The sequence below is a fragment of the Mustela putorius genome, unplaced genomic scaffold, assembly GCF_011764305.1.
Source record: "Mustela putorius furo isolate JIRA1106 unplaced genomic scaffold, ASM1176430v1.1 tig00000695_pilon_pilon_pilon, whole genome shotgun sequence".
In the NCBI taxonomy this organism is placed as follows: Eukaryota; Metazoa; Chordata; class Mammalia; order Carnivora; family Mustelidae; genus Mustela; species Mustela putorius.
Genome location: NW_025421447.1, coordinates 8777310 through 8799286, shown reverse-complemented (window position 1 = coordinate 8799286; position 21977 = coordinate 8777310). Strand labels below are relative to the sequence as shown.

The 21977-nt window shown below is 52.1% G+C and overlaps 1 protein-coding gene across 6 annotated transcripts in view; it reads left to right on the top strand.

Annotated features, from left to right (window-relative positions):
- Positions 1 to 21977, top strand: part of GAS7 (growth arrest specific 7) — a 199308-nt gene that overhangs the window by 142845 nt on the left and 34486 nt on the right. For all 6 annotated transcript variants that reach the window (XM_045083388.1, XM_045083387.1, XM_045083391.1 and 3 more), the window contains exons 4-5: positions 11076 to 11161; positions 20291 to 20344. In XM_045083388.1, the coding sequence (XP_044939323.1) occupies positions 11076 to 11161; positions 20291 to 20344 (140 nt within the window). The remainder of the gene's footprint in view (positions 1 to 11075; positions 11162 to 20290; positions 20345 to 21977) is intronic.

Sequence of the window (21977 nt, the reverse complement as noted above, 5' to 3'; positions counted from 1 at the left end):
TCCGGCTCTGTGGAGGCGCAGCGGGCCCATCAGCATTCTGATGAAGACCCTGTTTGATCCGTTGCTTCTTTCTGCCCTTGTTAGCTGGTACTACTAGTACTGGTACTAGTTATGTATGAACTAGGTAGGTTTTCCTGCCCCTAGCGCAGTGGTTATCACCCCTGGGGGTGATTTTTCCAGGGATGCATTGCCCAGGGCAGCCTTAGAACCCCCCTCCCCAGGGTTTTTCCAGCCCCACATGTCGGTAATGCCAGGGTTGAGGAGCTCCGTCCCAGGCTGACAGACCACAGCTCCTTGAAATGATGATAGGCAGAAGCCTAATGCACAGAAGCCTCGTTCCCTGCCTCCGAACCTCACCTGTCATGGGTTCCATGGGAATCCGATGCATCCCGCAGTCAGCGTGTCCCCCTCGGTCTAGGAGAGGCCTCATGGTTTCCTTCCCTCCTGGCTCTGCACGTCAGGCTGCCTCTCCCGGTGGTGGCGTCTTCGGTTAAGATACAGAAATGACCGCTTGTCAGACTGGGGGCCTCGGGAACCCTGCATTCTCCTCGCCAGGCCTCGTTTGGCCCGTTTACACAGTACAAGGGCCTGCAGGGAGGTCATGGCTTGGGTCCTGTCGCGCCTTCGTGGATCACGAGTCTTGCTTCTCTCCACCCCGCGCGACAGACATATGTCAACTCCGAGTCCATGCGTGGGGATGGAGAGAGGGAAAGAGTCCTACCCATGAGGGTCTAGGAGCCTCCGTGATATTTTGACATCTTTTCTAGCTTTTGAACAAAACCTATACTCTAAAGAATGAAATAGTAGCCACACAGGCATTTCTCTCTATGGGGCACGCTAGGTTTTTCCCAGATACTCTCTCATTCCGTTTACAGGCAGCTTTACGAAGATTGAAGGGCTCGGTGGGGACATGGGGTTGCTGGAGCTTAACCGTCTCCTGCCCCCACACTCCTGGGGTTGTCGGCTCCCCTCCTGGGGACCAGTCAGGGACCCAGATCTCAATGCAAGGCATTAAAGTCAGACAATGGGACAGAGTGGGATGGCAGAGTCAGGGATGGCCCTGGTGAGGAGAAGATGGGTGTGTGCGGGGGGTGGGGGGTGGGGGGTGTGGTGGTGAAGTATTCTGGGCCAGGGAGAAGCCAGTGCAAAGGCCCTCGGGCAGGAGTGATGTTAGTGGGCTTTGGAACACAAAGCAGGCCAGTGTGGCTTGAGGGTGGGGGACAAGGGGGAGAGTGGTAGGTGATGAGAGGAGATCAGTCAGCAGGGATAGAATCTGCTGGACCCCTGAGCTGCAGGAGTGTGGTGGGATTTTATCCTGAGCACGGCAGTTGGACTGAAGGTAAGAGTGACGTGCAGTAGGGATGTCTTGTCTTCACGAGACACTACCTTCTCAAAGCGACCAGGCTGTACTTAGCTGTGTCAGGATGGCTCCTGGTTAAACAGTGACGGGCATTCCTTGCAGTAGAGGGTGGGAGGTAGGGAGTGAGACCAGCATGGAAAATTCCACCACATTCATCGACCACAGATATCCTAGATGGTCGTTTCTGAAGAAGAACATGGAAAAGTAGATCAGGAAAGATATCCATGAGAACCCCTAAGGAAACCAGCCAAGGCCAGCTCAAGCAGCCTCCCCTTCGTGGAGGCAGAAGGGTGAGGAGGTCCTTGGTTCAACTCTTTTAAGTTGTAGCTTCATGAGCTCATGGAGAAGGCTTGAAGAGCACCTGTAGACAGCAGTTGACTTCTTGGTGCAGGTTGGTCAGACGCTGGATGCAGAGCCAGCCAGGTGACCAGCCCGGAGGCGGGGGTGTGAGATCTGGGAACATGCCCAGCACCGCCCCCCCAACAAAAAGGATTCTGCTCTTTGAGTGTTGGGTGCCGCTTAGAGGGTTAGCACTGAGCTGGGCAATTTTCCTCCATCACCTCCTTGAAGACCACCAGCGTCGGGAGCTGTGTTTATCCCATAGATTTACTGGAGGCGTTCCACGCCAGGTTTTCTGGGTGAGGTCCACATAACTGTAAAGCTGGAGCCCAAACTGAAGAGAAAAGGCTCTATTCAGTCACTGCTGTGAAGATTAAAAATAATCCTTGGGCTGATTTAATGTGCAGGGTAGACGCCGTGATTTATGGGCAGAGTAAAAAACAAGGTTCTAGGAGTTTCGTGGACGTGTCACTGGGTAAAATAAAGGAGAGTGCACAGTAGCGTGGTCCAGTAGAACTTTCCAGGATAACAGAAATGTGCTTTGTCTACACTGTCGGCTGTGGTAGCGCTGGGCGCATGGCTGGTGGACACGTGAAATGTGTCCAGTGCAGCCAAGGAACAGAATTCTTAGCTTAATTTTACTTAATATATTTTTTATAAAATTTTGGAGTAATTTTAGGTTTACAGAGAAATTACGAAGCCAGTACAGAGAGTTCCTATATGCCCTGGCCTCAGTTTCCCCAGTGGTTAATATCCTACATGACTGGGGTACGTTTGTCAGAAGTAGGAAACGAACGTCGTATGTCACCATTAACTAAATTTTACGCGGACATCATCAGGTTTTCCCCTAATGTCCTCTTTCTGTTCTGGGTTCTAACCCTGGATACTATACATGGCACTTATATTTTCTTTATATCTAATTGGTTAGAGGGCGCCTGGGTGGTTCAGTCGGGTAAGTGCCAACTCTTGGTTTCGGCTCCAGTCGTGATCTCAGGGCCCTAGGATCGAGCCCCCATCAGGCTCTCTGCTCAGCAGGGAGTCGTCTCCTCCTTCTCTGTGCTCTCTCTCTCTCCCAAATAAATAAAGAAAATCTTTTAAAGAAAATCTTTTAAAAAATAAATAAATGTAATTGGTTAGCATTTAAAGAGCTCCCTATGACTATCACTGGTCTCATCAGCTGAGGCAGGTGTAGAGAGCGAGTGAATTCCTTTCCGAGCTTCCCACCCTGGGATGTGCATTTGAGCTTTCGTTTTTCTGTTTCTTAAAGGTGGGAGGAAGTCCCATCTTCTAGTGAGTCACCCTGCTGGTGAGGGGGTGGGAGTTATCAGGAAGCCTGGGTTCACATTCTGGCTTTGCCCAGCCTGCGGGCTTGACCCCACTGAGGCACACTTAGCTGATGGGCGGGCCTCCAGATCACAGGGGAGTGAGCAAGGTTCCTTTGAGTACATGGGGTAGCCAGACAGGAGGCACTCTCTTCTTCCCAGGGGCCTCTGCTCAGGGGGCTCCCCCTCTCCCCACCCCCAATCAAAAAACCCTAAACCAAAAAACCCTAACAGCTGCCCTCTCCCATATAGTTGCAAAGCAGGACCTTCCCTGGGTCCTACAGAGTTAGCAAGTCACCATGCCTAGAATATTTCCATGGCCCTTAGCCAGATCTCACCATTGACTCAGGAAAGGCCAGGGACCGGAGCACCACCCACTAGAAGGGGGGCTCGCATGTTCCTCACTGTGTCTCATCAGTTCTGGTCCCCAGAGGATCTCACTGAAGCCCCAGACAGTAGCCACAGGCTTTCAACCATGTACAGTCATGTGGGCAGATACATTGTGGGTTCTATTTTGGGGAATACAGTTTACATTCTAGACAGTTGGGGAAGACCATGAAAAACCAGGTGGCCAGACAGATGTTTCTAGGCCCAAAGATTCTAACGTACCGCTGCTCCCCCAAGCAGAGCGACTGGGTAGATGCAGCCTCCCTCGACCACATGGCCTGTGGTAAGGGCATGAGGCAGGGATCGTGCCCACGGGACCGTCGGAGGTGCTGAGCACAACACTGGCCCCGGCACGTGGTTCACCCGACTTCAAAACCTGCCTTCACACAGCCACAGCTGTTTCCAAAGTGGGTTCTGTGGTATACTTGCTTTTCTGCCCCACAGGGGCTCTGCGCCCGTGTAAGTGTGGGAACACCACACACACACTGTTGCCTCGCTTGAGGTTCACCAAGCACATCGGCATGCGTGAGTACCCGTTTTGTAGGGCTTCACAGATGTTGGGTTTTCTGCAGATGGAAGGTTTGGGGTCACCCCACATGCAGCGAGAATGTCAGCACCATGTTTCCCAATGGCATTTTCCCACATTGCGTCTCGGTGTCACATGTGGGCCATGCTCTTGATCTTTCAAGCTTTTTCATTCTAATTATATTTGTTGTGGGAACTTGCTCTGTGGTCAGAGATCTTTGATGTTACTATTGTAATTGTGTTGGGGCGACCGTAAGCCTAGTGCCCTATAGGACAGTGAACTTCACTGATGAGTGTGGTGTGTCTTCTGACCACTCCACTGACCAGCCATTCCCCCCCCCCCCGCCCCAACCTCCTCCTCTCCTCGGCCTTCCTGTTCCCTGAGACACAACCATATTGAAATGTGGCCAATTAACCCCACAGAGGCCTCTAAGTGTTCAAGGGAAAGGAAGAGTCACGCGTCTCTCACTTGAAATCACAACCTGGAAATGGTTACACTTAGTGAGGAAAGCATCTTGAGAGCCAAGATCGGCCGAAAGCTTGGCCTCTTGTGCCAAAGCGAGCCAAGTCGTGAAGTTGTGAATGCAGAGGAAAGTTCTTGAAGGAAAGTACACTGCTACTCCAGTGAACACACGAATGGCAAGAAAGAGAAACAGCCTTTTTCAGTCTGGAGAGTCTCTGTGGTCTGGACAAGGTCAAAGCAGCCCCAGTGTTTCCTTAAGCCAGAAGCCTAACACAGAGCAAGGCCCTAACGCTCTTCAATTCCGTGAAGGCCGAGAGAGATGAGGAAGCCACAGAAGAAAATTCTGAAGCGAGCAGGGGTTGGTGCAGGAGGTCTAAGGAAAGAAGCCGTCTCCCTGACGTGAAAGGGCAAGGTCAAGTAGCAAGCCCTGCAGCAGGTTCTCCAGAAGATGGAGCTGAGCTAACAGTGAAGGTGGCTACACTCGGCAACAGATCTTCAGTGTGGGTGAACTGCCCTCTAGTGGAAGAAGACGCCATGTAGAACGTTCATAGCTGGAGAGGAGAAGTCAATGCCTGGTTTCAAAGCTTCAAAGGTCAGACAACTGACTCTCTGGTGAGGAGCTCATGCAGCTGGTGACTTTAAGTTGCAGCCAATGCTCCTTTACATTCCGAGAATCCCAAAGTTCTTCAGAATGATGCTAGATCTGCTCTGCCTGTGCTCTACCCGTGCACAAACAAAGCCTGCACGACAGCACATCTGTTTATGACCTAGTTTCCTGAATATTTTAAGCCACTGTGGAGACCCACTGCTCAGAAAAAAGGATTCTCTTCAAAATATGGCTGCTCATTGACCATGCACCCAGTCTCCCCAGAGCTCTGATGGAGATGGGCAGTGAGATCTGTGTTGTTTGCATTCCCGCCTACACGACAGTCATCGGCACCCCATAGGTCAGGGAGTCATTTTGACCTTCAAGCTTCAGTATTTAAGAAACCTATTTTGTAAGTCTCTAGCTGCCATACATAATAATTCCTCTGATGGATCTGGGCAAAGTACATGGAAAACCTTCTGGAAAGGATTCTCCCTTCTACGTGCCATTAAGAACGTTCATGATGCATGAGAAGAGGTCACAATATCGACACAAACAGGAGTTTGGAGGAAGTCGATTCCAACACCCAAGGATGACTCTGGGTGGGTGGTCAAGACTCGAATGGAGGTGGTCACTGCAGATGTGGTAGAAACAGCAGGAGACCTAAAATCGGAAGTGGAGCCAGGAGGTGGGATTGAATGGCTGCAATCTCATGACAAAACCAGTGGATGACGAGTGGCTTCTTAGGGATGAGCATAGAATGTGGTTTCCCGAGATGGCATCTACTGCTGCTGAAGTTGCTGAGATGACAACAAAGCATTGAGACTATTCTGTAAACTTTGTTGATAAAGTCGACTCTAATATGAAAGAGGTTCTCCCATGGGTCAGATGCTTTCAAACAGTGTCACATGCTACAGAGGAATCAGCTGTGAAAAGGCCACTCGGTGCAGCCAATTTCACTGTTGTCTTGTTTTAAGAAATTGCCACGGTCATCCCAGCCTTCAGCACGCACCACCCTGAGCAGTCAGCAGCCGTCAACGCTGAGGCAAGACCCTCCAGCAGCAAAAAGAGGAGGCCTCAGATGATGGCTAATAGTTTGGTTTGGGTTGTTTTCAGCCATAAAGCATTTTTAAATTAAATTATGCGCGTATTTTAGACACAATGTCACTGCACACTTGATAGAGTAGAGTGTAAACATAACTTCTATGTGAACTGAGAAGTCAAAACTTGAGTCCGACTCTCCTTCTTGTGATGTTTGCTTTATTAGTCTGGACCCCAATGTGCAGTATCTCTGAGGTGTGCCTGTATGTAGAAAGGCCTCCCTATAATAAAGCGATTTTATCTGAATAATGGGAGCACTTGTCCCAAAGTCTTTGGATCATAAGACTTGACCTCTACCTTCACTCCAGCCTCCAGGGGGTAGGTTGTTCACTGCTTCGCACGTGGAACAGACACCGTGCCGTATGTGTGTCGTGTGTCGCACGCCCCGGGAAACACCGCGTTCCGCCACGTTGACTCTGTGAATTGGAGGAGGGGGTGGGTTTTAGGGGCAAGGCCTTGGGGCTCCCAGGCCTCTTCAATCTGAGGAAAGAGGGTATGTGTTTATTCCAGAAAAAAAAAAAAAGAGAGAGAGAGAGAGATTGCACCAGACCTAAAGGAGGCGGAAAGGGGGCCGTCTCCAGGGCTGATTTTCTGGTTTGAGAGAACAAGTCTACTCTTGGAGCCTCTTAAGGAATGGAAGTGTGCACAGTGGGGTATGGAGGACGGAGCTTTCTCAACTGGGGGGCTGTAGCTGGAGGGGAAGGAAGCAGAGCTCCTGGGAGCGTGAATTCTGGGCAGCAGGCATTGCTGGGTCTTCTCCGTTGCGTGGCCTCTCCTGACAGCTCTTGCTATGCTCCTTTCCTGTTTTGACTCACGTGCTCTCCCTCTGCCCCCAGAAGACCTCCTTCTTTCCCTTTCTACCCCCATACCTGTCCTCTCCTCTCGTGACTCCTCTCTCAAGCACTCTCTCTGTTTAACTACCCACAAAGAGGAATGAAGTGTGTGCATGTGTGTTTATATTTGTGTTTGAAATTATGAAAGTTACAACATAATCGCTTTCGGCTCCCTTTTTCTTATCTTAAAAACAGCTGAATTTGGCATTTTCCCTTTTTTGGGGGGTAGGGGGTATCCGCAGACTGAGTTATGTTCCCGTGGTTATGAGCAGTCCTTGACCCATTTTATTTGAATCCCAACCCTACCCCCTGGAGGCTGGAGGCTTCAAAAGCACCCATTTCTGGCCTTACTTGGTTTGCATCTAACCCCCCCGGTAAACTGAGAGAGAGCCCAGGGGACTAGAAATAATCAGGGATGCTCATGGGTGAGTCGTAACTGTGCAGCTCTCTCTACCCATCACTTTTCTGAGTGTGCCTGGGACTGGTAGAAGAAAACACAGCAAGAGAAGAGCAGGGGGGAGCTGCTGGTTGGGGAGACATGGTTGGATGGGAAATCATTTTTTCTTTCCCAGTAATTGTTTTGATACGGAGAGTAATTAGCCAGCAGCTGACAGCTCAGAACTGAAGTGAGAACAAGGGAATGGATTAGGAGCAGAATACCCCTGCGTTCGGCAGTTCCTGGCCACTGTTCGTGCGGCGGGCGGGGTGCCTGGCGGATGCTGGAGGCAAAGACAGAGAGCGGTGTACCGAGGGTGCATTTTTAGGTGCCATGAGGGGAGGGAGTGGGGGTCAGAAGGAGCTGGGGACAGCCTTGGTGTACGGGGACCCGAGATCATCAAAGGTGATGACCGCTTCCAAGCTAAAACCTGCTCAGGTAAGAATTGATGTATTTCGTGTTTTGTAGTCCCACGGAACTGCGGGTTGGTTCTTCTGTTGTTGCCTTTGGTAGATTATCAGGATCAGAGTAATGCTGACTTTTGTATAATCAACTGAGATACTGAACACATGTTTCCAAACTCTTAGTGTAGTTTGCGTCTAGGTATTTTTTTGTTGAGCGTTTGGACGAATTTGTCCATACAACCGTCTAGGTCCGGTGCCTTTCGGAGGGGGTCCTTTTTCATTTTTCAAAGGTTTTACTCATTTTGGTGTTTCTAGTATCCTTTGAAACTATTTTTGATCATTCAGTTCTTTTTTTTTTTTTAAGAGTTATTTATTTATTTGACAGAGGGGGAGAGAGAGAGAGAGAGAGAGATCACAAGTAGGCAGAGAGACAGGCACAGGTGGTGGGGGGATGCAGGCTCCCTGCTGAGCAGAAAGCCCGACGTGGGGCTTGATCCCAGGACCCTGACATCACGACCCGAGCTGAAGGCAGAGGCCCAACCCACTGAGCCACCCAGGCACCCCTGCTCATTCAGTGCTTATGGACGTTTATGTATTCATTAGCCCACAGTCCTAAATCCTATGTTCTTATATTTAAAAAAGAATCTCTTACACGATCAGCTTATGTTTTCTTTCCAATTCCACATTCTGAGCATTCATGCGCTCTCTCAGGCTCAGATGAGATGGGCTGACCTGCTTTTTTGTTGTTGTGATTCTCCCCCCTCCCCACAGTGACCCCCACAAAAAGAGAACTCGCCTGAGTTGCAGATGTCATCCTGTTTCCTAACCCATTCTTTTCTAGGGCTGTACTTGTATCTCTTTCTCATGTTTTCCTTTTTTTCCTGTATTGGCTTTTAAAAGTTTCTCTGCATTCTTAATTGTGTGCTCAGTCCATTGATTTGTTTCTCCTTGGTTTTGGTAATGGAGTCACGAAGGCTACCGATGTTCCTCCAAACAGAATTCAAGCCATATCCCATCTGTTTTGATATGTTCTTCCTGATTATTTTCTAAATATCGTGTTAATTACAGTTTTAAATTTTTCTTTGACCTGACACCAGGAGGGCATTTCCTTGAATTTCCAAGTGTTTGGAAGTTGGGGGGGGGTGCGGTGGAGACCTTGTGTATTTGCTCTTTAGTTACTAATATTTGCTCTTACTGCTTTCTGGTCCAAGAACGTGGCCTGTGCGATTTATGCCTTTTGTGATTTACCAGGACCTTGTTTGTGGCTTTGGTATATGCCCAGGCTTTTTTAAATGTTCTGTGGCATGTTGGCACCTGGGTGGCTCAGTCGGTGAAGCGTCTGCCTTCAGCTCAGGTCATGATCTCAGGGTCCTGGGATCGAGCCCCACATTTGGCTCCCTGCTTTGCTCCTCTAAAAAAAAAAAAGATGTTATCTTTGTTCTTGGCTCATGATCTTTAATACCTACCTCATTCAGCTTTCTCAGTGAATCATTGAGATAGTCTACATCCTTACTTTAGTCTAACAACTGAAAGCAGTGTGCTAAGGTTTTCTCCTGTCATCTTTAGATTCTCCGGCATATGCGCGTTCTCCTTTTCAGTGCTGTGCTGTTTGATAAACGGCAGTTCTCAAAGATGACGCCTTCACCGTGTATTATACTGATCATTAGTCTGTGCCCTTCCTGGTGTAGCTTATGTCAACAGGAGTAGCTTCTTCTTGATCCCCTCAACGTTCTCTGATGCTCCTGGGATCCCACGTCCCCCTCCCCTTACATCAGGGGGGCTCATGGAGAGCATCAGCATTTAACCGGCTGCCGAGGGACCTGAGTGCAGGCCAGGGCTGTGACTGGCCATGCGGGTTAATTTCTTGGTTGCAGTGGGGGCCAGCCACGTGCCTGGTTTTCTGTTGCCTACCTGTGTCTGTGTGCACCCTTCTCCCAGAGTATCAGGCCAGCCCTCCCGATCACGGAGATGCCCAGCTACCCAGAGGGGTCTGCAGAAGTGGTCTGTTTCTGCTCCACAGGGGGCACTGGATTTTTTTTTTTGCTGCAGATGGTGGAGAATGGGGCACACCCCCAGCATGAAAGCAGTCCTGTGTGGGGTGGTCTACATCACCCCATTGCTTGCCTCCAGCAAATCAGTAGATGTCAGTGACTTTCAGCCAAGCTCTCCCCTTGCTTCCTGCCACGCCACAGGATATCTTCTCCGGACATCTGCATGGTCTATATGTTGTGGCAATAATCTCCAAGCCTCAGCATGCAAAAAGCGTGCTTCCCTGGCATCTGGAGATCATGCAGGCTTAGGGCTCGAGGCAGTGGGATTCGGAGCAGAAGCAGTGACCTCCCCTCCCTCCATCTAACCCTCTCTCCTTCTCATGAATTACTTCCCGACTCAAAGCCTCCTTTGGCAAGTACTGCCACCGTTTGATTTTCATGCCAACAGAGTAAGTTTCAAGGCTGGGTAGAATTATCCCCATCTCACAGATCTGGAAGTTGAGGCTCACAGAGGAAGAACGGCCCCCTAAACTCACGTAACTATGTTTGTGAGAGAGTAGCATCCCCGCTCTGGGAACCAAGATCGCATGGGTCCCAGGGCGTACTTGTGGCATCACGAACATGCAGGGCTATTGTTGGGAGCTTTGAATCGACATTGATGGAAACGCGCCGTGGAAACTGGCAAAGGCTACAAGCCAGCCCCCCCACTCCGCCTTAGAGAGCAGGCTGATTAGCACACCTTGGGAGCACGGGTGTCATTGGGGTAGAACTTTTTCTTTTCTTTTTTTTTTTACTTTAGGAAAACTGAGATTCAAAAGGGATGCCCCGTGATCCCCTCCGGCTATTAATTGGCAAAACCAGATTTCATGGAAATCAGTAAACCCCATGTTCTTTCTATTCTATACTGGCATTACAGAGGGCGAGGGTGGGGGGGTTCCCCTCTGGGGACATGCCCGCAGGGGGCGGAGGGGCCGCCAGCCTCCGTGGGAAGAGCCCGACCCTGGATCAGCACCCGTGGCTGCTGATGGGGCATTTCCAGTGGCGGCTGTAGGACTGCAGTGACCTCCTATCATGAAGCACGTCTGTCTGTCCATCCGGTTCAGAAAGAAACACGGTCCCCCGAGAGTTCCCGCTTTTGGGAGCTGGGGGTTAGCGAGATGCTTGTGGCCCGTCTCCAGCTCCATGAACCCTGGAGAGATGGTCCTGGCTTGGCGAGACATCTCAGAGGCCGGCAGGCAGTGAGGTGGGCACAGGGACCGCGGCTGCAGGCCCTTGACGTCACCCGCGTGTGGCCGGCGTGGCCTCTGAGCAGTGTTTCTCTCCCACAGTGAATGGATACCACGTGTCAGGGACCCCAGCGTACCCTCCCGAGACTGCCCACATGAGTGTCCGAAAATCCACCGGTGATTCCCAGGTAAGGGGTCGTTTTACGGGAGGTAGGGGTTGCCCTTCCGCAGACCCACGGAGGTGTCTTGAAGACGGCACCAGACAGGGGTCCAGGCGACTGCAGCACGGGTCTGCCCCACATAGAAAGCGGCTGTATATCTGGGTCATTCCCGTGTACTGTGCTTGGGGGAGAATAGGCGACGGTGGTTTGTTGGTTTTCTCCAGGGGTTGAGGGTGGCTGGAGTGGGGCTGATGGCGACGGATTGTGACCTTCGTTAGGGCAGAGGGGTTGCCCCATCCTGCCGTCGGGATTCCTGATACACACCGCCTCGGTTTCTATCACTTTAAGAAAATGGGTGGGGTCAGGCCACTTCCTTCTTCTACGCACCCCCTTTCCCCCACCCCGGGACTTGTATATTCTCTCTGGAGAAGGGGATTTGGTAAAACGTTTTCTTACCTTTAATAATCTAGCACAGAGACCATGATGGGATGGGAAGAAAGAGAATGGTTTCAGATTCATTCCTGTCCTGTTTCCTCAGTCATCCTGTCCGTTGACACCTGCACAGACACCTGTCTGTACCTTTCCCGTCTGACAGGCGGGGCACCGAGTCTCAGGCTGCTTAAGCGACTCGGGTAGGTGACACGAATACTGAGTGGTCAGTCTGGACTCAGTGCCGAGCCCCTTGGTGGGCCGTGTCCGAAGAAGTGATGTGTGGCTTATTTATTCTCCCCATCAGCGGTACCCAGAAAATGTTCTCAATGAGGGCTCCACCTCTTCAGGCCCTGCCAGCTCTCTCTGGGCCCCAGGGGGATGATGGTGACAGTGACAGTCGCTGGTGTTCAGAATGAGAGTAGATGCTTGTTATCCACAATGGTGGGTCCCCTGCACCAGCCACTGAAAGAAGGACCTCGTGCTCTGTTGCTGCGGTTGGCTTAAAATGCAACACTTAGCTTTCATGCAGGCAAGAGCGTTCCTTTCTGGAAACTTCCTGAAGTTGTCTTAGGAGGGTGAGCATCAGGCTCAGCTGGCATCCTGGAAAAGAATTTGGACGTCCGCTTGGACCGAGCCTTCTTACATTCTGATGGACTCTCTCATCGTGCCAGCCTCTTGTTAAAATGTAGATTCTGATTCGAGACGCCTAGGAAGGATCCTGAGGCCAGGCAGTCCCCGGAGTGATGCCTGATGATGCTGATGATGCTGGTGATGCTGGTGATGCTGGTGGTGCTGATGCTGGTGATGCTGGCGATGCTGATGCTGGTGATGCTGGTGATGCTGATGCTGATGCTGGTGATGCTGATACTGGTGATACTGATGCTGGTGATGCTGGTGATGCTGGTGATGCTGATGCTGGTGATGCTGATGCTGGTGATGCTGGTGGTGCTGATGCTGGTGATGCTGATGCTGGTGATACTGGTGATGCTGATGCTGGTGATGCTGGTGTTGTTGGTGATGCTGATGCTGATGCTGGTGATGCTGGTGTTGTTGGTGATGCTGATGCTGGTGATGCTGATGCTGGTGATGCTGGTGATGCTGATGTTGGTGATGCTGGTGATGCTGATGCTGGTGATGCTGATGCTGGTGATGCTGGTGATGCTGGTGATGTTGGTGATGCTGATGCTGGTGATGCTGGTGATGCTGATGCTGGTGATGCTGGTGATGCTGATGCTGGTGATGCTGATGTTGGTGATGCTGGTGATGCTGATGCTGGTGATGCTGATGCTGGTGATACTGGTGATGCTGATGCTGGTGATGCTGGTGATGTTGGTGATGCTGATGCTGGTGATGCTGGTGATGCTGATGCTGGTGATGCTGGTGATGCTGATGCTGGTGATGCTGATGCTGGTGATGCTGGTGGTGCTGATGCTGGTGATGTTGGTGATGCTGATGCTGGTGATGCTGATGCTGGTGATGCTGATGCTGGTGATGCTGGTGATGCTGATGCTGGTGATGCTGATGCTGGTGATGCTGGTGATGCTGATGCTGGTGATGGTGAGGGGACTGTGCCCGAGCCAGGAGGGTCTGGGTCTGGTCAATAGTACACAGTGTATGTTGGCGTGTCCCCTTCATGCCCCTGCCCAGGTCACGCATCGCACGCAGCCCTGGCACTGTGTGTTTTCTGCTGAGCGCCCCACCTGCCCCAGCCTTTCCAGCACAGACTCTTGTCAGTTTATTTGGAAAGAAGCTAATTTACCACCTGGCTGCGGACGGCTTTCTGAAGCCATCAGCCCAAGTTCTGCTGTGTTATAACATACCGCCCCCCAAAAACCAGTGCTCCCCCCCGCCCAGCCCCAAAATACTGTGCAGTTGTTCCCGAACTTTTTAATTTTTTTTTTTTAATGTATATTGATTGAAACTTCTCAGAAGCTGCTTGGGCCTGGGAATATCCCCATGCAGCATCTGTTCTTGGAAGATATTCAGGGATTCCGATTGGTATGGCCAGTTTTCCCTCAAGCATTATTTACGGCCCTGCGGCAGGGGACCCAACAGAAGTGTCCAGTGGCGGGGGGAGGGGTAGGGTGGCATCTGGTACCGCACAGCCAGCCCGCTCTCTCACGCGGATGCGAAAGCCCATTTTTGAAGAAAAGTTGACGAATTGAAGAAAAGACAAAACCTGATGCCGAGCAGGAAATGCAACACACCCACTCCGTTACACAGCCAGGGTCGCTCGGGAGGAGGAAACTCACAGGTTCGTGAAGACGAAGGATGCGGAGAAAAAGAAATGAGAATGGTGATGTTGGTCCTCTCTGCAGCTAAGCGTGATGCTCCGTGGGGACATTTGTCTGGAGACGTTTTGGTCGTCACTGCTGGGGACCGGGACATAGTGAGGAAGGTTCTGGAATATGACCAGTCATCCCACAGGGCACAGGACAGCCCCCCCACTTCCCACCCCCGCCAGCCACAAAGAATTAACCAGTTCAAAAACACAGTGGTGTTGAGGTCAAGAGACCTTGGTCTGAAGAACTTTCTCTTTATACGTTGCAGAATCTTTCACGTTTCCTAAAATGAACACATTTTACTTGAGTTAGGAGGCAGGTGCCTGGCGCATTAGGAGAAGCAGGCTACCCGTATTTGGGGATGTGGGGCCATCCTGTGGAGACCCAGGAGGGGGCAGGGAGCGGCTGCTTTAAGGAGCAGGGGGAGCGCATTCTTTCTGGACCATAATGGGGAGAGTTGAGGTATTGTCGGAGTAACAGGAATAAGTCACGCAGCGCGGAGAGAGCCAATACGGTCGCTCACCAGTTCCCAGAACTGGAAGGTAGCGTGTCATATTTTTAGGCCGTGCAAGGCTCTCCACAAAGGTGCTCGGGGCCAATCACAGAAACAGGATGAGAAGTTTTAGTGCTTATACAGAGTGCGGTCAACAGATGATCCCTGATCTATACAGCGCCCTTGAGCATGCCTAGCGTTGACTCACACGGTCCCGCGCTGCCGGTTGTAATGGACAACGATGAAGGCATAGTAATACCAGAAGAATGAACAAATGAGCAAACCAGCTCAGGGCCATTTGAGATACAGGGTTGGGGGCAGATCAAAACGCTTGCCCAGGGTATGCCCCAAGCCCTGTGTGTTCTCTTTTCGGTGAGCTGGTATCCCTCAAGCAAGCTTATCAGGGAAATGACAATGTGGGTGGGGGGAACGTGTCTCCACTGCCTCCGGTCTGGGGCTGGACTGCCCTCTCCTCCCCCAGTCCTGGGAGACCAGATGGCAGGGCACAGGTGATGGGGATCTGGCGCCACCCAGTGGAGGTTTCTGGCCTGCAACCCTGGGATGGGCTTCCCAGATATTGGATAAATGGGGCCCACCGGACTGCGGGGCCAGGACATCAGAAGCTGAAAGTTTCTCTGGCCTTTGCAGAAGCACGTCCTGGCCTGTCCCTGCCCACCTGCCCTGTGGTGGGATCCCTCTGATCCCTGTGCTTGTGGAGCAGGCGAGGGACGAGCCCACGCCCTTTTGTGAAACCCTTTCCATTGTCGTGCTTTCCTATATAGGAGAGGAGAAAGGGGTGGGACCAAGGGCTTGGAAACTTAAAGGTCCGAATGGAGAAGGGGGCTTGAGGTGGAGGTAAGATACTGAAACTCACCCACCTACCGGGACCACCCCCTCAGTCCACTGACATGTGTTCCTTTGAGCGTCTCTTCTGTGGCCCAGGCACCGAGTCACAGGCAGACAGAGCCCCTGCCTTGGTTGAGGCTCGTAGCTGGTGCCAGAGAAGACCGGAGATTTCATGTGGGCCGTGGTAAACGCTGGAGGAAGTATGTGCTCTGGACACCTGCTCGGGTGTCTGTGCGGGTGCTGGAAACATGCACATGGTCAGCTGAGACTGGACACATGAGGGAGCGGTTAGCTTAGCCCAGGGTGGGGGTGGGGAATAGCCTTCCGGGTGGAGGGAACAGCACATGTGGATGCCTAGAGGAGGGGAAGGAGAGCCGCGGTTTCAACAAACCTGCAGAGGCTGACAGGGCTGTGATTTACTGAATCAGCAGGTGCGGAGCGGTGGGGGGGTGCTGGAGGAGTCTGCAAACCTATTGTGAGGAGTTTGGGTTTATTCCAGTGGTGCCAGGAAGTCATTGAGAGGTTTCATTCTGGATCCCGCCTGCCGAGGAGGTGGGACCCAGGCTATTCACGGGCCCAGGAGATAGGGTCAGAAGACCCGCCCAACCCGGGCTCGCCGCGCGGGTCAGTTGTGAACAGCGTGCTCTAGTTTCCCCAGCTCTGTTTTGTAGGTCACCACCCCCCGCCCCCCGCGGGTCCTCACCTCACAGTAACAGCAGAGTGGCCCAGGCCAGAGGAGGAGACCAGGCTGGGGAAGGACTTTTAAGAAGGGAAGGAGTACAACTTTCTAGAATCATAGGCAACAGCCATTAAAACCAAACCAAACCAAACAACAACAAGTATTAGCGAACATTCAGAAAAGGAGAAGGCATGGTATAATAAAGTCCTAGGGACTAGTCGTTTCACTGCGATGATTATTGATCCAATCTTGTTTCATTTATATCCCCATTCCCTCCCCCTGCCCCCTCCTCCAGGATTATGTGAAAGCAAAGTCCTGACATACTGTTTTATTTTATTTTTATTATTATTATTATTATTATTTATTTTATTTTAATTTTATTTTATTTTACTTTACTTATTTGACAGAGAGGACAAGCAGGGGGGGAGTAGCAGAGAGAGAGGGAGAAGCAGGCTCCCTGCTGAGCCGAGAACCCAACACAGGGCTCGAACCCAGGACCCCAGGATCAGGACCTGAGCTGAAGGACCAACGCTTAACCAGATGAGCCATCCAGGCGCCCCCTGACATACTGTTTTAATTGGGAACATTTCAGAGTATGCCTAGGTAGGGGAAGGCATGACCTTAGTGTCATTAGCCCATGTAAGAAGACATTAATTGGGTATTATCATCTAATATCTATAATTCATATCCAAACTCCCCTCTTGTCCACAACATGTCTTTTATAGCTGCTTTTCTCCCCAGGGCAGGGTCCATTCCAGGTTCGCATGTACGTTGTTATATTGTTGGCTGGATAGCTTTAGTTTCCCTGTTTATTGAAATATTGAGGTGAAATTCACACAGTCTACAATTTGCCCATTTAAGACGCAAACATGGAGGTCATAGATTTACACAGCCATCATCACAATTTTAGAGCATTTTCATCACTCCAGGCCCCAAAAGCCTTTGGCACCCACTAATGTACTTTCTGCCTCCGTGGATTTGCCTCTGCATATATGTGGACTTGAACCCCATGTGGTCTCTTGGGTCTGGCTTCTTGCACTTACAACAGTGTTTCAAGGGCCGTGACTGTTGCAGGTGTTAGCAACGGTGTTCCTTTTCTATGGTCCAATAGTATTCCATCTGGGGATTTACCGTCTCCTCTCATTTCTGGCTTTTAGCTTCTTTTAATCTGGACCGTATTCACCACACATTTGGTCTTCCATCTTACTGCACGGTGACTCTATCTGGGAAGAGTCTGGGTTAGTTTAGAATGACCCCCGTGCTTAGTGTAATTGTTTTCTTCTGCTTAGACTTGGGGCTCACAGCTCTGGCAAGAATGTCTACCATCTGGGGCTTCCCAGGTTAGCATCCTACCCTCCATGTTAACCGGGAGTTTGAGCTCCCTTTTAATGATCCCTTTGTAAGGGTACGCTTTCCCTTTCTGATTAGCCGGTAATCTGGGCGGGGGGCATCGGGGGGGACAGGGTGACACCATGGGCATATTCTGTTCCTTCACAGGCTTTTCATTCAGTCCTTTGAGCATCCTTGGTGACCATGGCCTGAATCCATTTTTGACTTTGGGGTTTGTGAATGGTGATTTTGGGGAGCACCTGGTGGCTGAGTGGGTTAAGCCTCTGCCTTTGGCTCAGGTCATGGTATCAGGGTCCTGGGATCGAGCCCCACATCAGGCTCTCTGCTCAGCAGGGAGCCTGCTTTCCCCTTTCTCTCTGCCTGCCTCTCTGCCTATTTGTGATCTCTCTGTGTCAAATAAATAAATAAATTCTTTTTTTTTAAAATGGTGATTTGGGGATGCCTTATCCATTTTTATGGGCATTCTTCCATAAAGAAATACTGCCCCCCTCCTGCCTTTTGAAGTTACTCATTTGTAGTCATTATTCATAATCAGGCTCAGGCTCAAATTGTCCCAAATTTGGCTTGTTGGAACTTCTCTCTGCTGGCGCCAGGGTCCTTTTGCGTAGATCATATCGTTCTTTGCATGGTCTCTAACCTTCCAGAATAATTAAGATGTTCCAGATCTGGAACATCTGGAAAGAGCCATTTCTCCCAAGGAACACTGTTCCTCTTAGTATAGAATAATATTTAGAAACCAACTTCCAGCTAGTAGGTGGTCTCCCAGTGATGGAGGAGTCATTCCTTTGGGGCCCTTTCGTGAAGTGCTACCGGTGTGTGTGTGTGTGTGTGTGTGTGTGTGTGTGTGTATGATATGTGGAGATATATGTGTATGGTATATATATGACATATATTTATGTGGATGATGCTGGAAGAAAGCCACAGGCTATCAGCAGCAAGCCCAGAGCCCAGGGTGCCCAGAAGAGCCTGGGGTCATCCCCTGGTCAGCCCTGGTTGAGACCACCCCACCAGGAGGGCAGAGAGGGGGAAGGTGGTCACACCCACACACTGAATGCCCCCCGACAATGCCATTACTTGCGCTGCTGTCTCGGCCCGAGTTACGGGGAGGATGGCCACCTCTGTGTCCGGCTTCCTTCCATAGAGCCTCAGACACAGTGGTCCCCAAATCCGGGTTTGTGGGTGATGGAGATCTTTCTCCACCCCTGTAAACACGCTTGGAAAAGAAGAGGGTGTCCCCAGCCTCCACGTGGGGAGCTGGAAGAATATAGAGGGAAGTGATATTCAGCCTGGAGCTCTAATTTCCTCTGCTGACCACACCCGAGGCTCCCCTCCCGCAGCGCCCTCCCTGGCATGAATGAGCCTACAGGAGATCCCTGCCTCTGTCGCAGGATAGCAGCACCTGAGCTCCTACCTCATGGCCTCCGTCCTCCTCCCCCGTGGTCCAGTTTGGGCAAATGCCCTGGGGTACCACTGATAGCCCAGGAGGGTCCAGGGTAGGCGAACTGGATGCGCCGATGGTTTGAAAATGTCTGCAGAAGCTGTGGTTGGTCACAAGCCTGAGGTCGCCCCAGAGCCTGCTGGGGCTGCTGGAGAGGCTGTTAGAAGTAGGGGAGCCTTGATGCATGACAGAACGTAGATCAGCATGTCCCCAGCAAAGGCCCCCAGGCTCTGCTTCAGAGGCGCTGGCTCCCTGGAGAGCTGCTGGGTCAGCTCTGGGAGGTGCGGTTGCGACCCGATTTAGGGCCAATTCCTGCTCATTCTTATGCCCTCCGAAGCCTGTGGACCACTGAGAGCAACCAGCGAAAGTGAGAGAAGTCATGTGACTTGGCCGGGAACCCTTGTCTGCAATGCTCTTAGGGTATCGAGTTCCGTGAACAGACTTTCCTTACCAGCCCAGGTGGGTCTGGACAGGAGTAAGGGGATGAGCACACTGTGAGCACAGCTCTGTCAGGCTCCCCATTTTGTGTGCTGAGCAGAGGGGGTCCTGAGGCAGGGCTGACCCCTGTGCCCAGATGTTCATCCTGCCGGGGGTCCAGGGCTCTGCTGGCCTCGGATGGGACGGCTGGTTCCCCAAGGCTGGCTGAGAAACCTCTCTGCCATTCACATCCTAAGGTTCTGCCAGAGAAAGAAGGCTGTGGGTCCCTTTAATGACCCCAACAGTGCCTTGGTGAGCCCCCTTCCCCACTCATTGAGTGGCTCAGGATAGAATGGCCAACGCATGCCCAGCTCGGAGACCCTCTTGAATTACTAATGAAACTGCTACTAACAGGGCAACGAAGACCCAGAATGGACCGTCCTCCCCTTTAGGGTCACAGTCTCCTGTGACCAGGGTGGTGTCTTCAGCTGGTAATCCTTAATGTTCTGTCCCAGAACCATCCTGGGACTGGGGTAGGCTGCTCGGGACGCGTGGGCTCGGAGGTATTTGGGACCATGGCTTATTTTCTGGAAGTGGAAAGACATAAAAAGGCAATCCACAGGCTGAATGAATGAAAAAGCAGGAAGGCATCTGTGCTGAGAAATCTCTCCTGCCTCTCAGGGTCGGGAGAGCAGCACCTCACGGAGCTGACCAGGGGTCCCGTGCAGATTGCACGGTTGAGGATTGGATATGTCGGACCCCGGGGGCATTCAGAGTAAGAAGTCGTGTTCTCAGTCCTTGGTGCCAGGGGCTGGTGGCCTGCTTTAACTCTCTGCTCCCCCCAGGGGCAGCGTCTGCACATTGAGGCAGCACGCGGAACGGCTCACCAGCAGAGGGCAGCTGATGTGTTCGCTCCCCAAATCAGGGGCTGGGAGGAGGGAGACCTGGTTTGGAGCTGCTCCCTGGGAGCCTGTGCTGGAGGCTTCCTTGCACTCATTCACCTGCAAGCCCGGCCAACCCCCTCCCCCACAGGAGCATTGTGGGGTCAGGCACACTCCCGCCTGCCCTCTTCCAGAATATGGTGACTTAGGGGTTAATGGGAGCACACGCGTCCCTGAACTTCCCCAGCACGGGGCTCTTCTCGGGGAGCCCCGCATAGAAACCCGAAATGTCCAGTATGGAGAGCAGCTTCGATGATGTCTCTTGCCTCTCTCCCCAGAACCTGGGATCCTCCTCACCAGGCAAAAAGCAGAACAAGGAAAACACCATCACGGTAAGCGACTTCTGGGGGAGGGGGGGCCCACAGGTTGGGGTGAGCTGGGGCTTTTCTGCCCTGCCGCGCTGGGCGGTTGCCATGGCAATGTGGACCGCTGAGTGCATTCCCAGCCTGGCATCTGGGAAGTTCCAAAGCTTGGATGTTGCCGAAATTCTCCCTGCCTCCCCCCTAACCCCCAATCTACCCCCACCCCCCTGCCCCATGTCTCCTGTTAATTTCACCTTTCACTTTTTTCTCTCCCGGATTAGCCGAGTGCAGGCGGGGTAGGAATGATGCAGAAGCCATTTTTGCAGGGCAGGCGGTGGGGGTGGGGGGTGGGGGGGTGGTACTCATGCCCAGGCGGGTTGGAAGGGGTGGGCCTTGCTCTGCGCAGCGATGTGGCATGTAAATTACAGCCACGCTGAGGTTGCTTTAGCACGGGGTGACTTGCGGAAGATGTCAAAGTTAAAAACAAGAGAAAGCACCCTAATAATAGAGTCCCGGACGGGAGGACAGGAGCAGGCGGCTCCTGCCTGGGGTGGCCAACCCGCCTCGCTCCTCCAGAAGCCCGCCAAGCCCCCACGGGAGAGCTGAGGAGGACCCCCTCCCCAACACACCCACACCAGCGTCGTGTGAGGGAAAGGGGGCAAACGCCCTGTGCGGGTGCTCAGGCTGCAGTAACAGGGACATGAGAAGTGTGGTCCTGGGTGGGCCGCTTGGTCGTGAGTGCAGGGGAGTTGGGAATGGGGGTCCTGCTCCCCTAGGTGCCAGCGGAGGCAGGAGCCGTTCTGACCATCCCCTCAGAGATGAGACCGAGAGCGGGTCCACTTTCCTGGCTCGTGCAGACTGAAAATCTTGCTCTGGGAGAAAAGAGAGGGTTGGATACGCAGTGACAGCAGCAACAATAACTGTTGCCCTTTTAGTGTGCACTGAGTATGCACCAGTAGTGTTCTTCTTCTTCTACTTTTTTTTTTTAAAGATTTTATTTATTTATTTGTCAGAGAGGGAGCGAGCACATGCAGACAGAGTGGCAGGAAGAGACAGAGAGAGAAGCAGGCTCCCTGCTGAGGAAGGAGCCCGATGTGGGACTCGATCCCAGGACGCTGGGATCATGACCTGGGCTGAAGGCAGCCGCTCAACCAACTGAGCCACCCAGGCGTCCCGACCAGTAGTGTTCTGAGGGGCTCGCTGAGCTCGCCACTCACTGTGTGAGGTGGAAGCACGGGACCAACCCCGGGTGACTGTGACTGTGAATGAAGGGTCTGGGGCTGGTGGGGGGGGGTCTGTTAAAGCACCTACTATCTGCAAAGCAGCCTGGGGTGACTTTCTCTGCCCCACTGTGCCTCAGTATCCACATCTATACAATGGGGAGGTGGGGGGTGCCAGTGCCCTGGGGATAGGGTAAAGACTAAATGAGTCTATATACAGAAAACACTTAAAACAGAGCCCGGCACGTAGTAAGTGCTCAGTGCACACTCATCTTCTTGACCCTGTTTATAGATGGTAGAACTGAAGCAGGCGGCCATGCCTCGCCCAGCTGGGACGCATCGGGATTCAGAGACCTGTGCTCTCCTGGCCTGTAGAGGTTGTCTGTGGAGGAGAGTGGGGCCTGGGACAGGGCGTGAGCCAGACCCAGGGACAGACCGTCTTC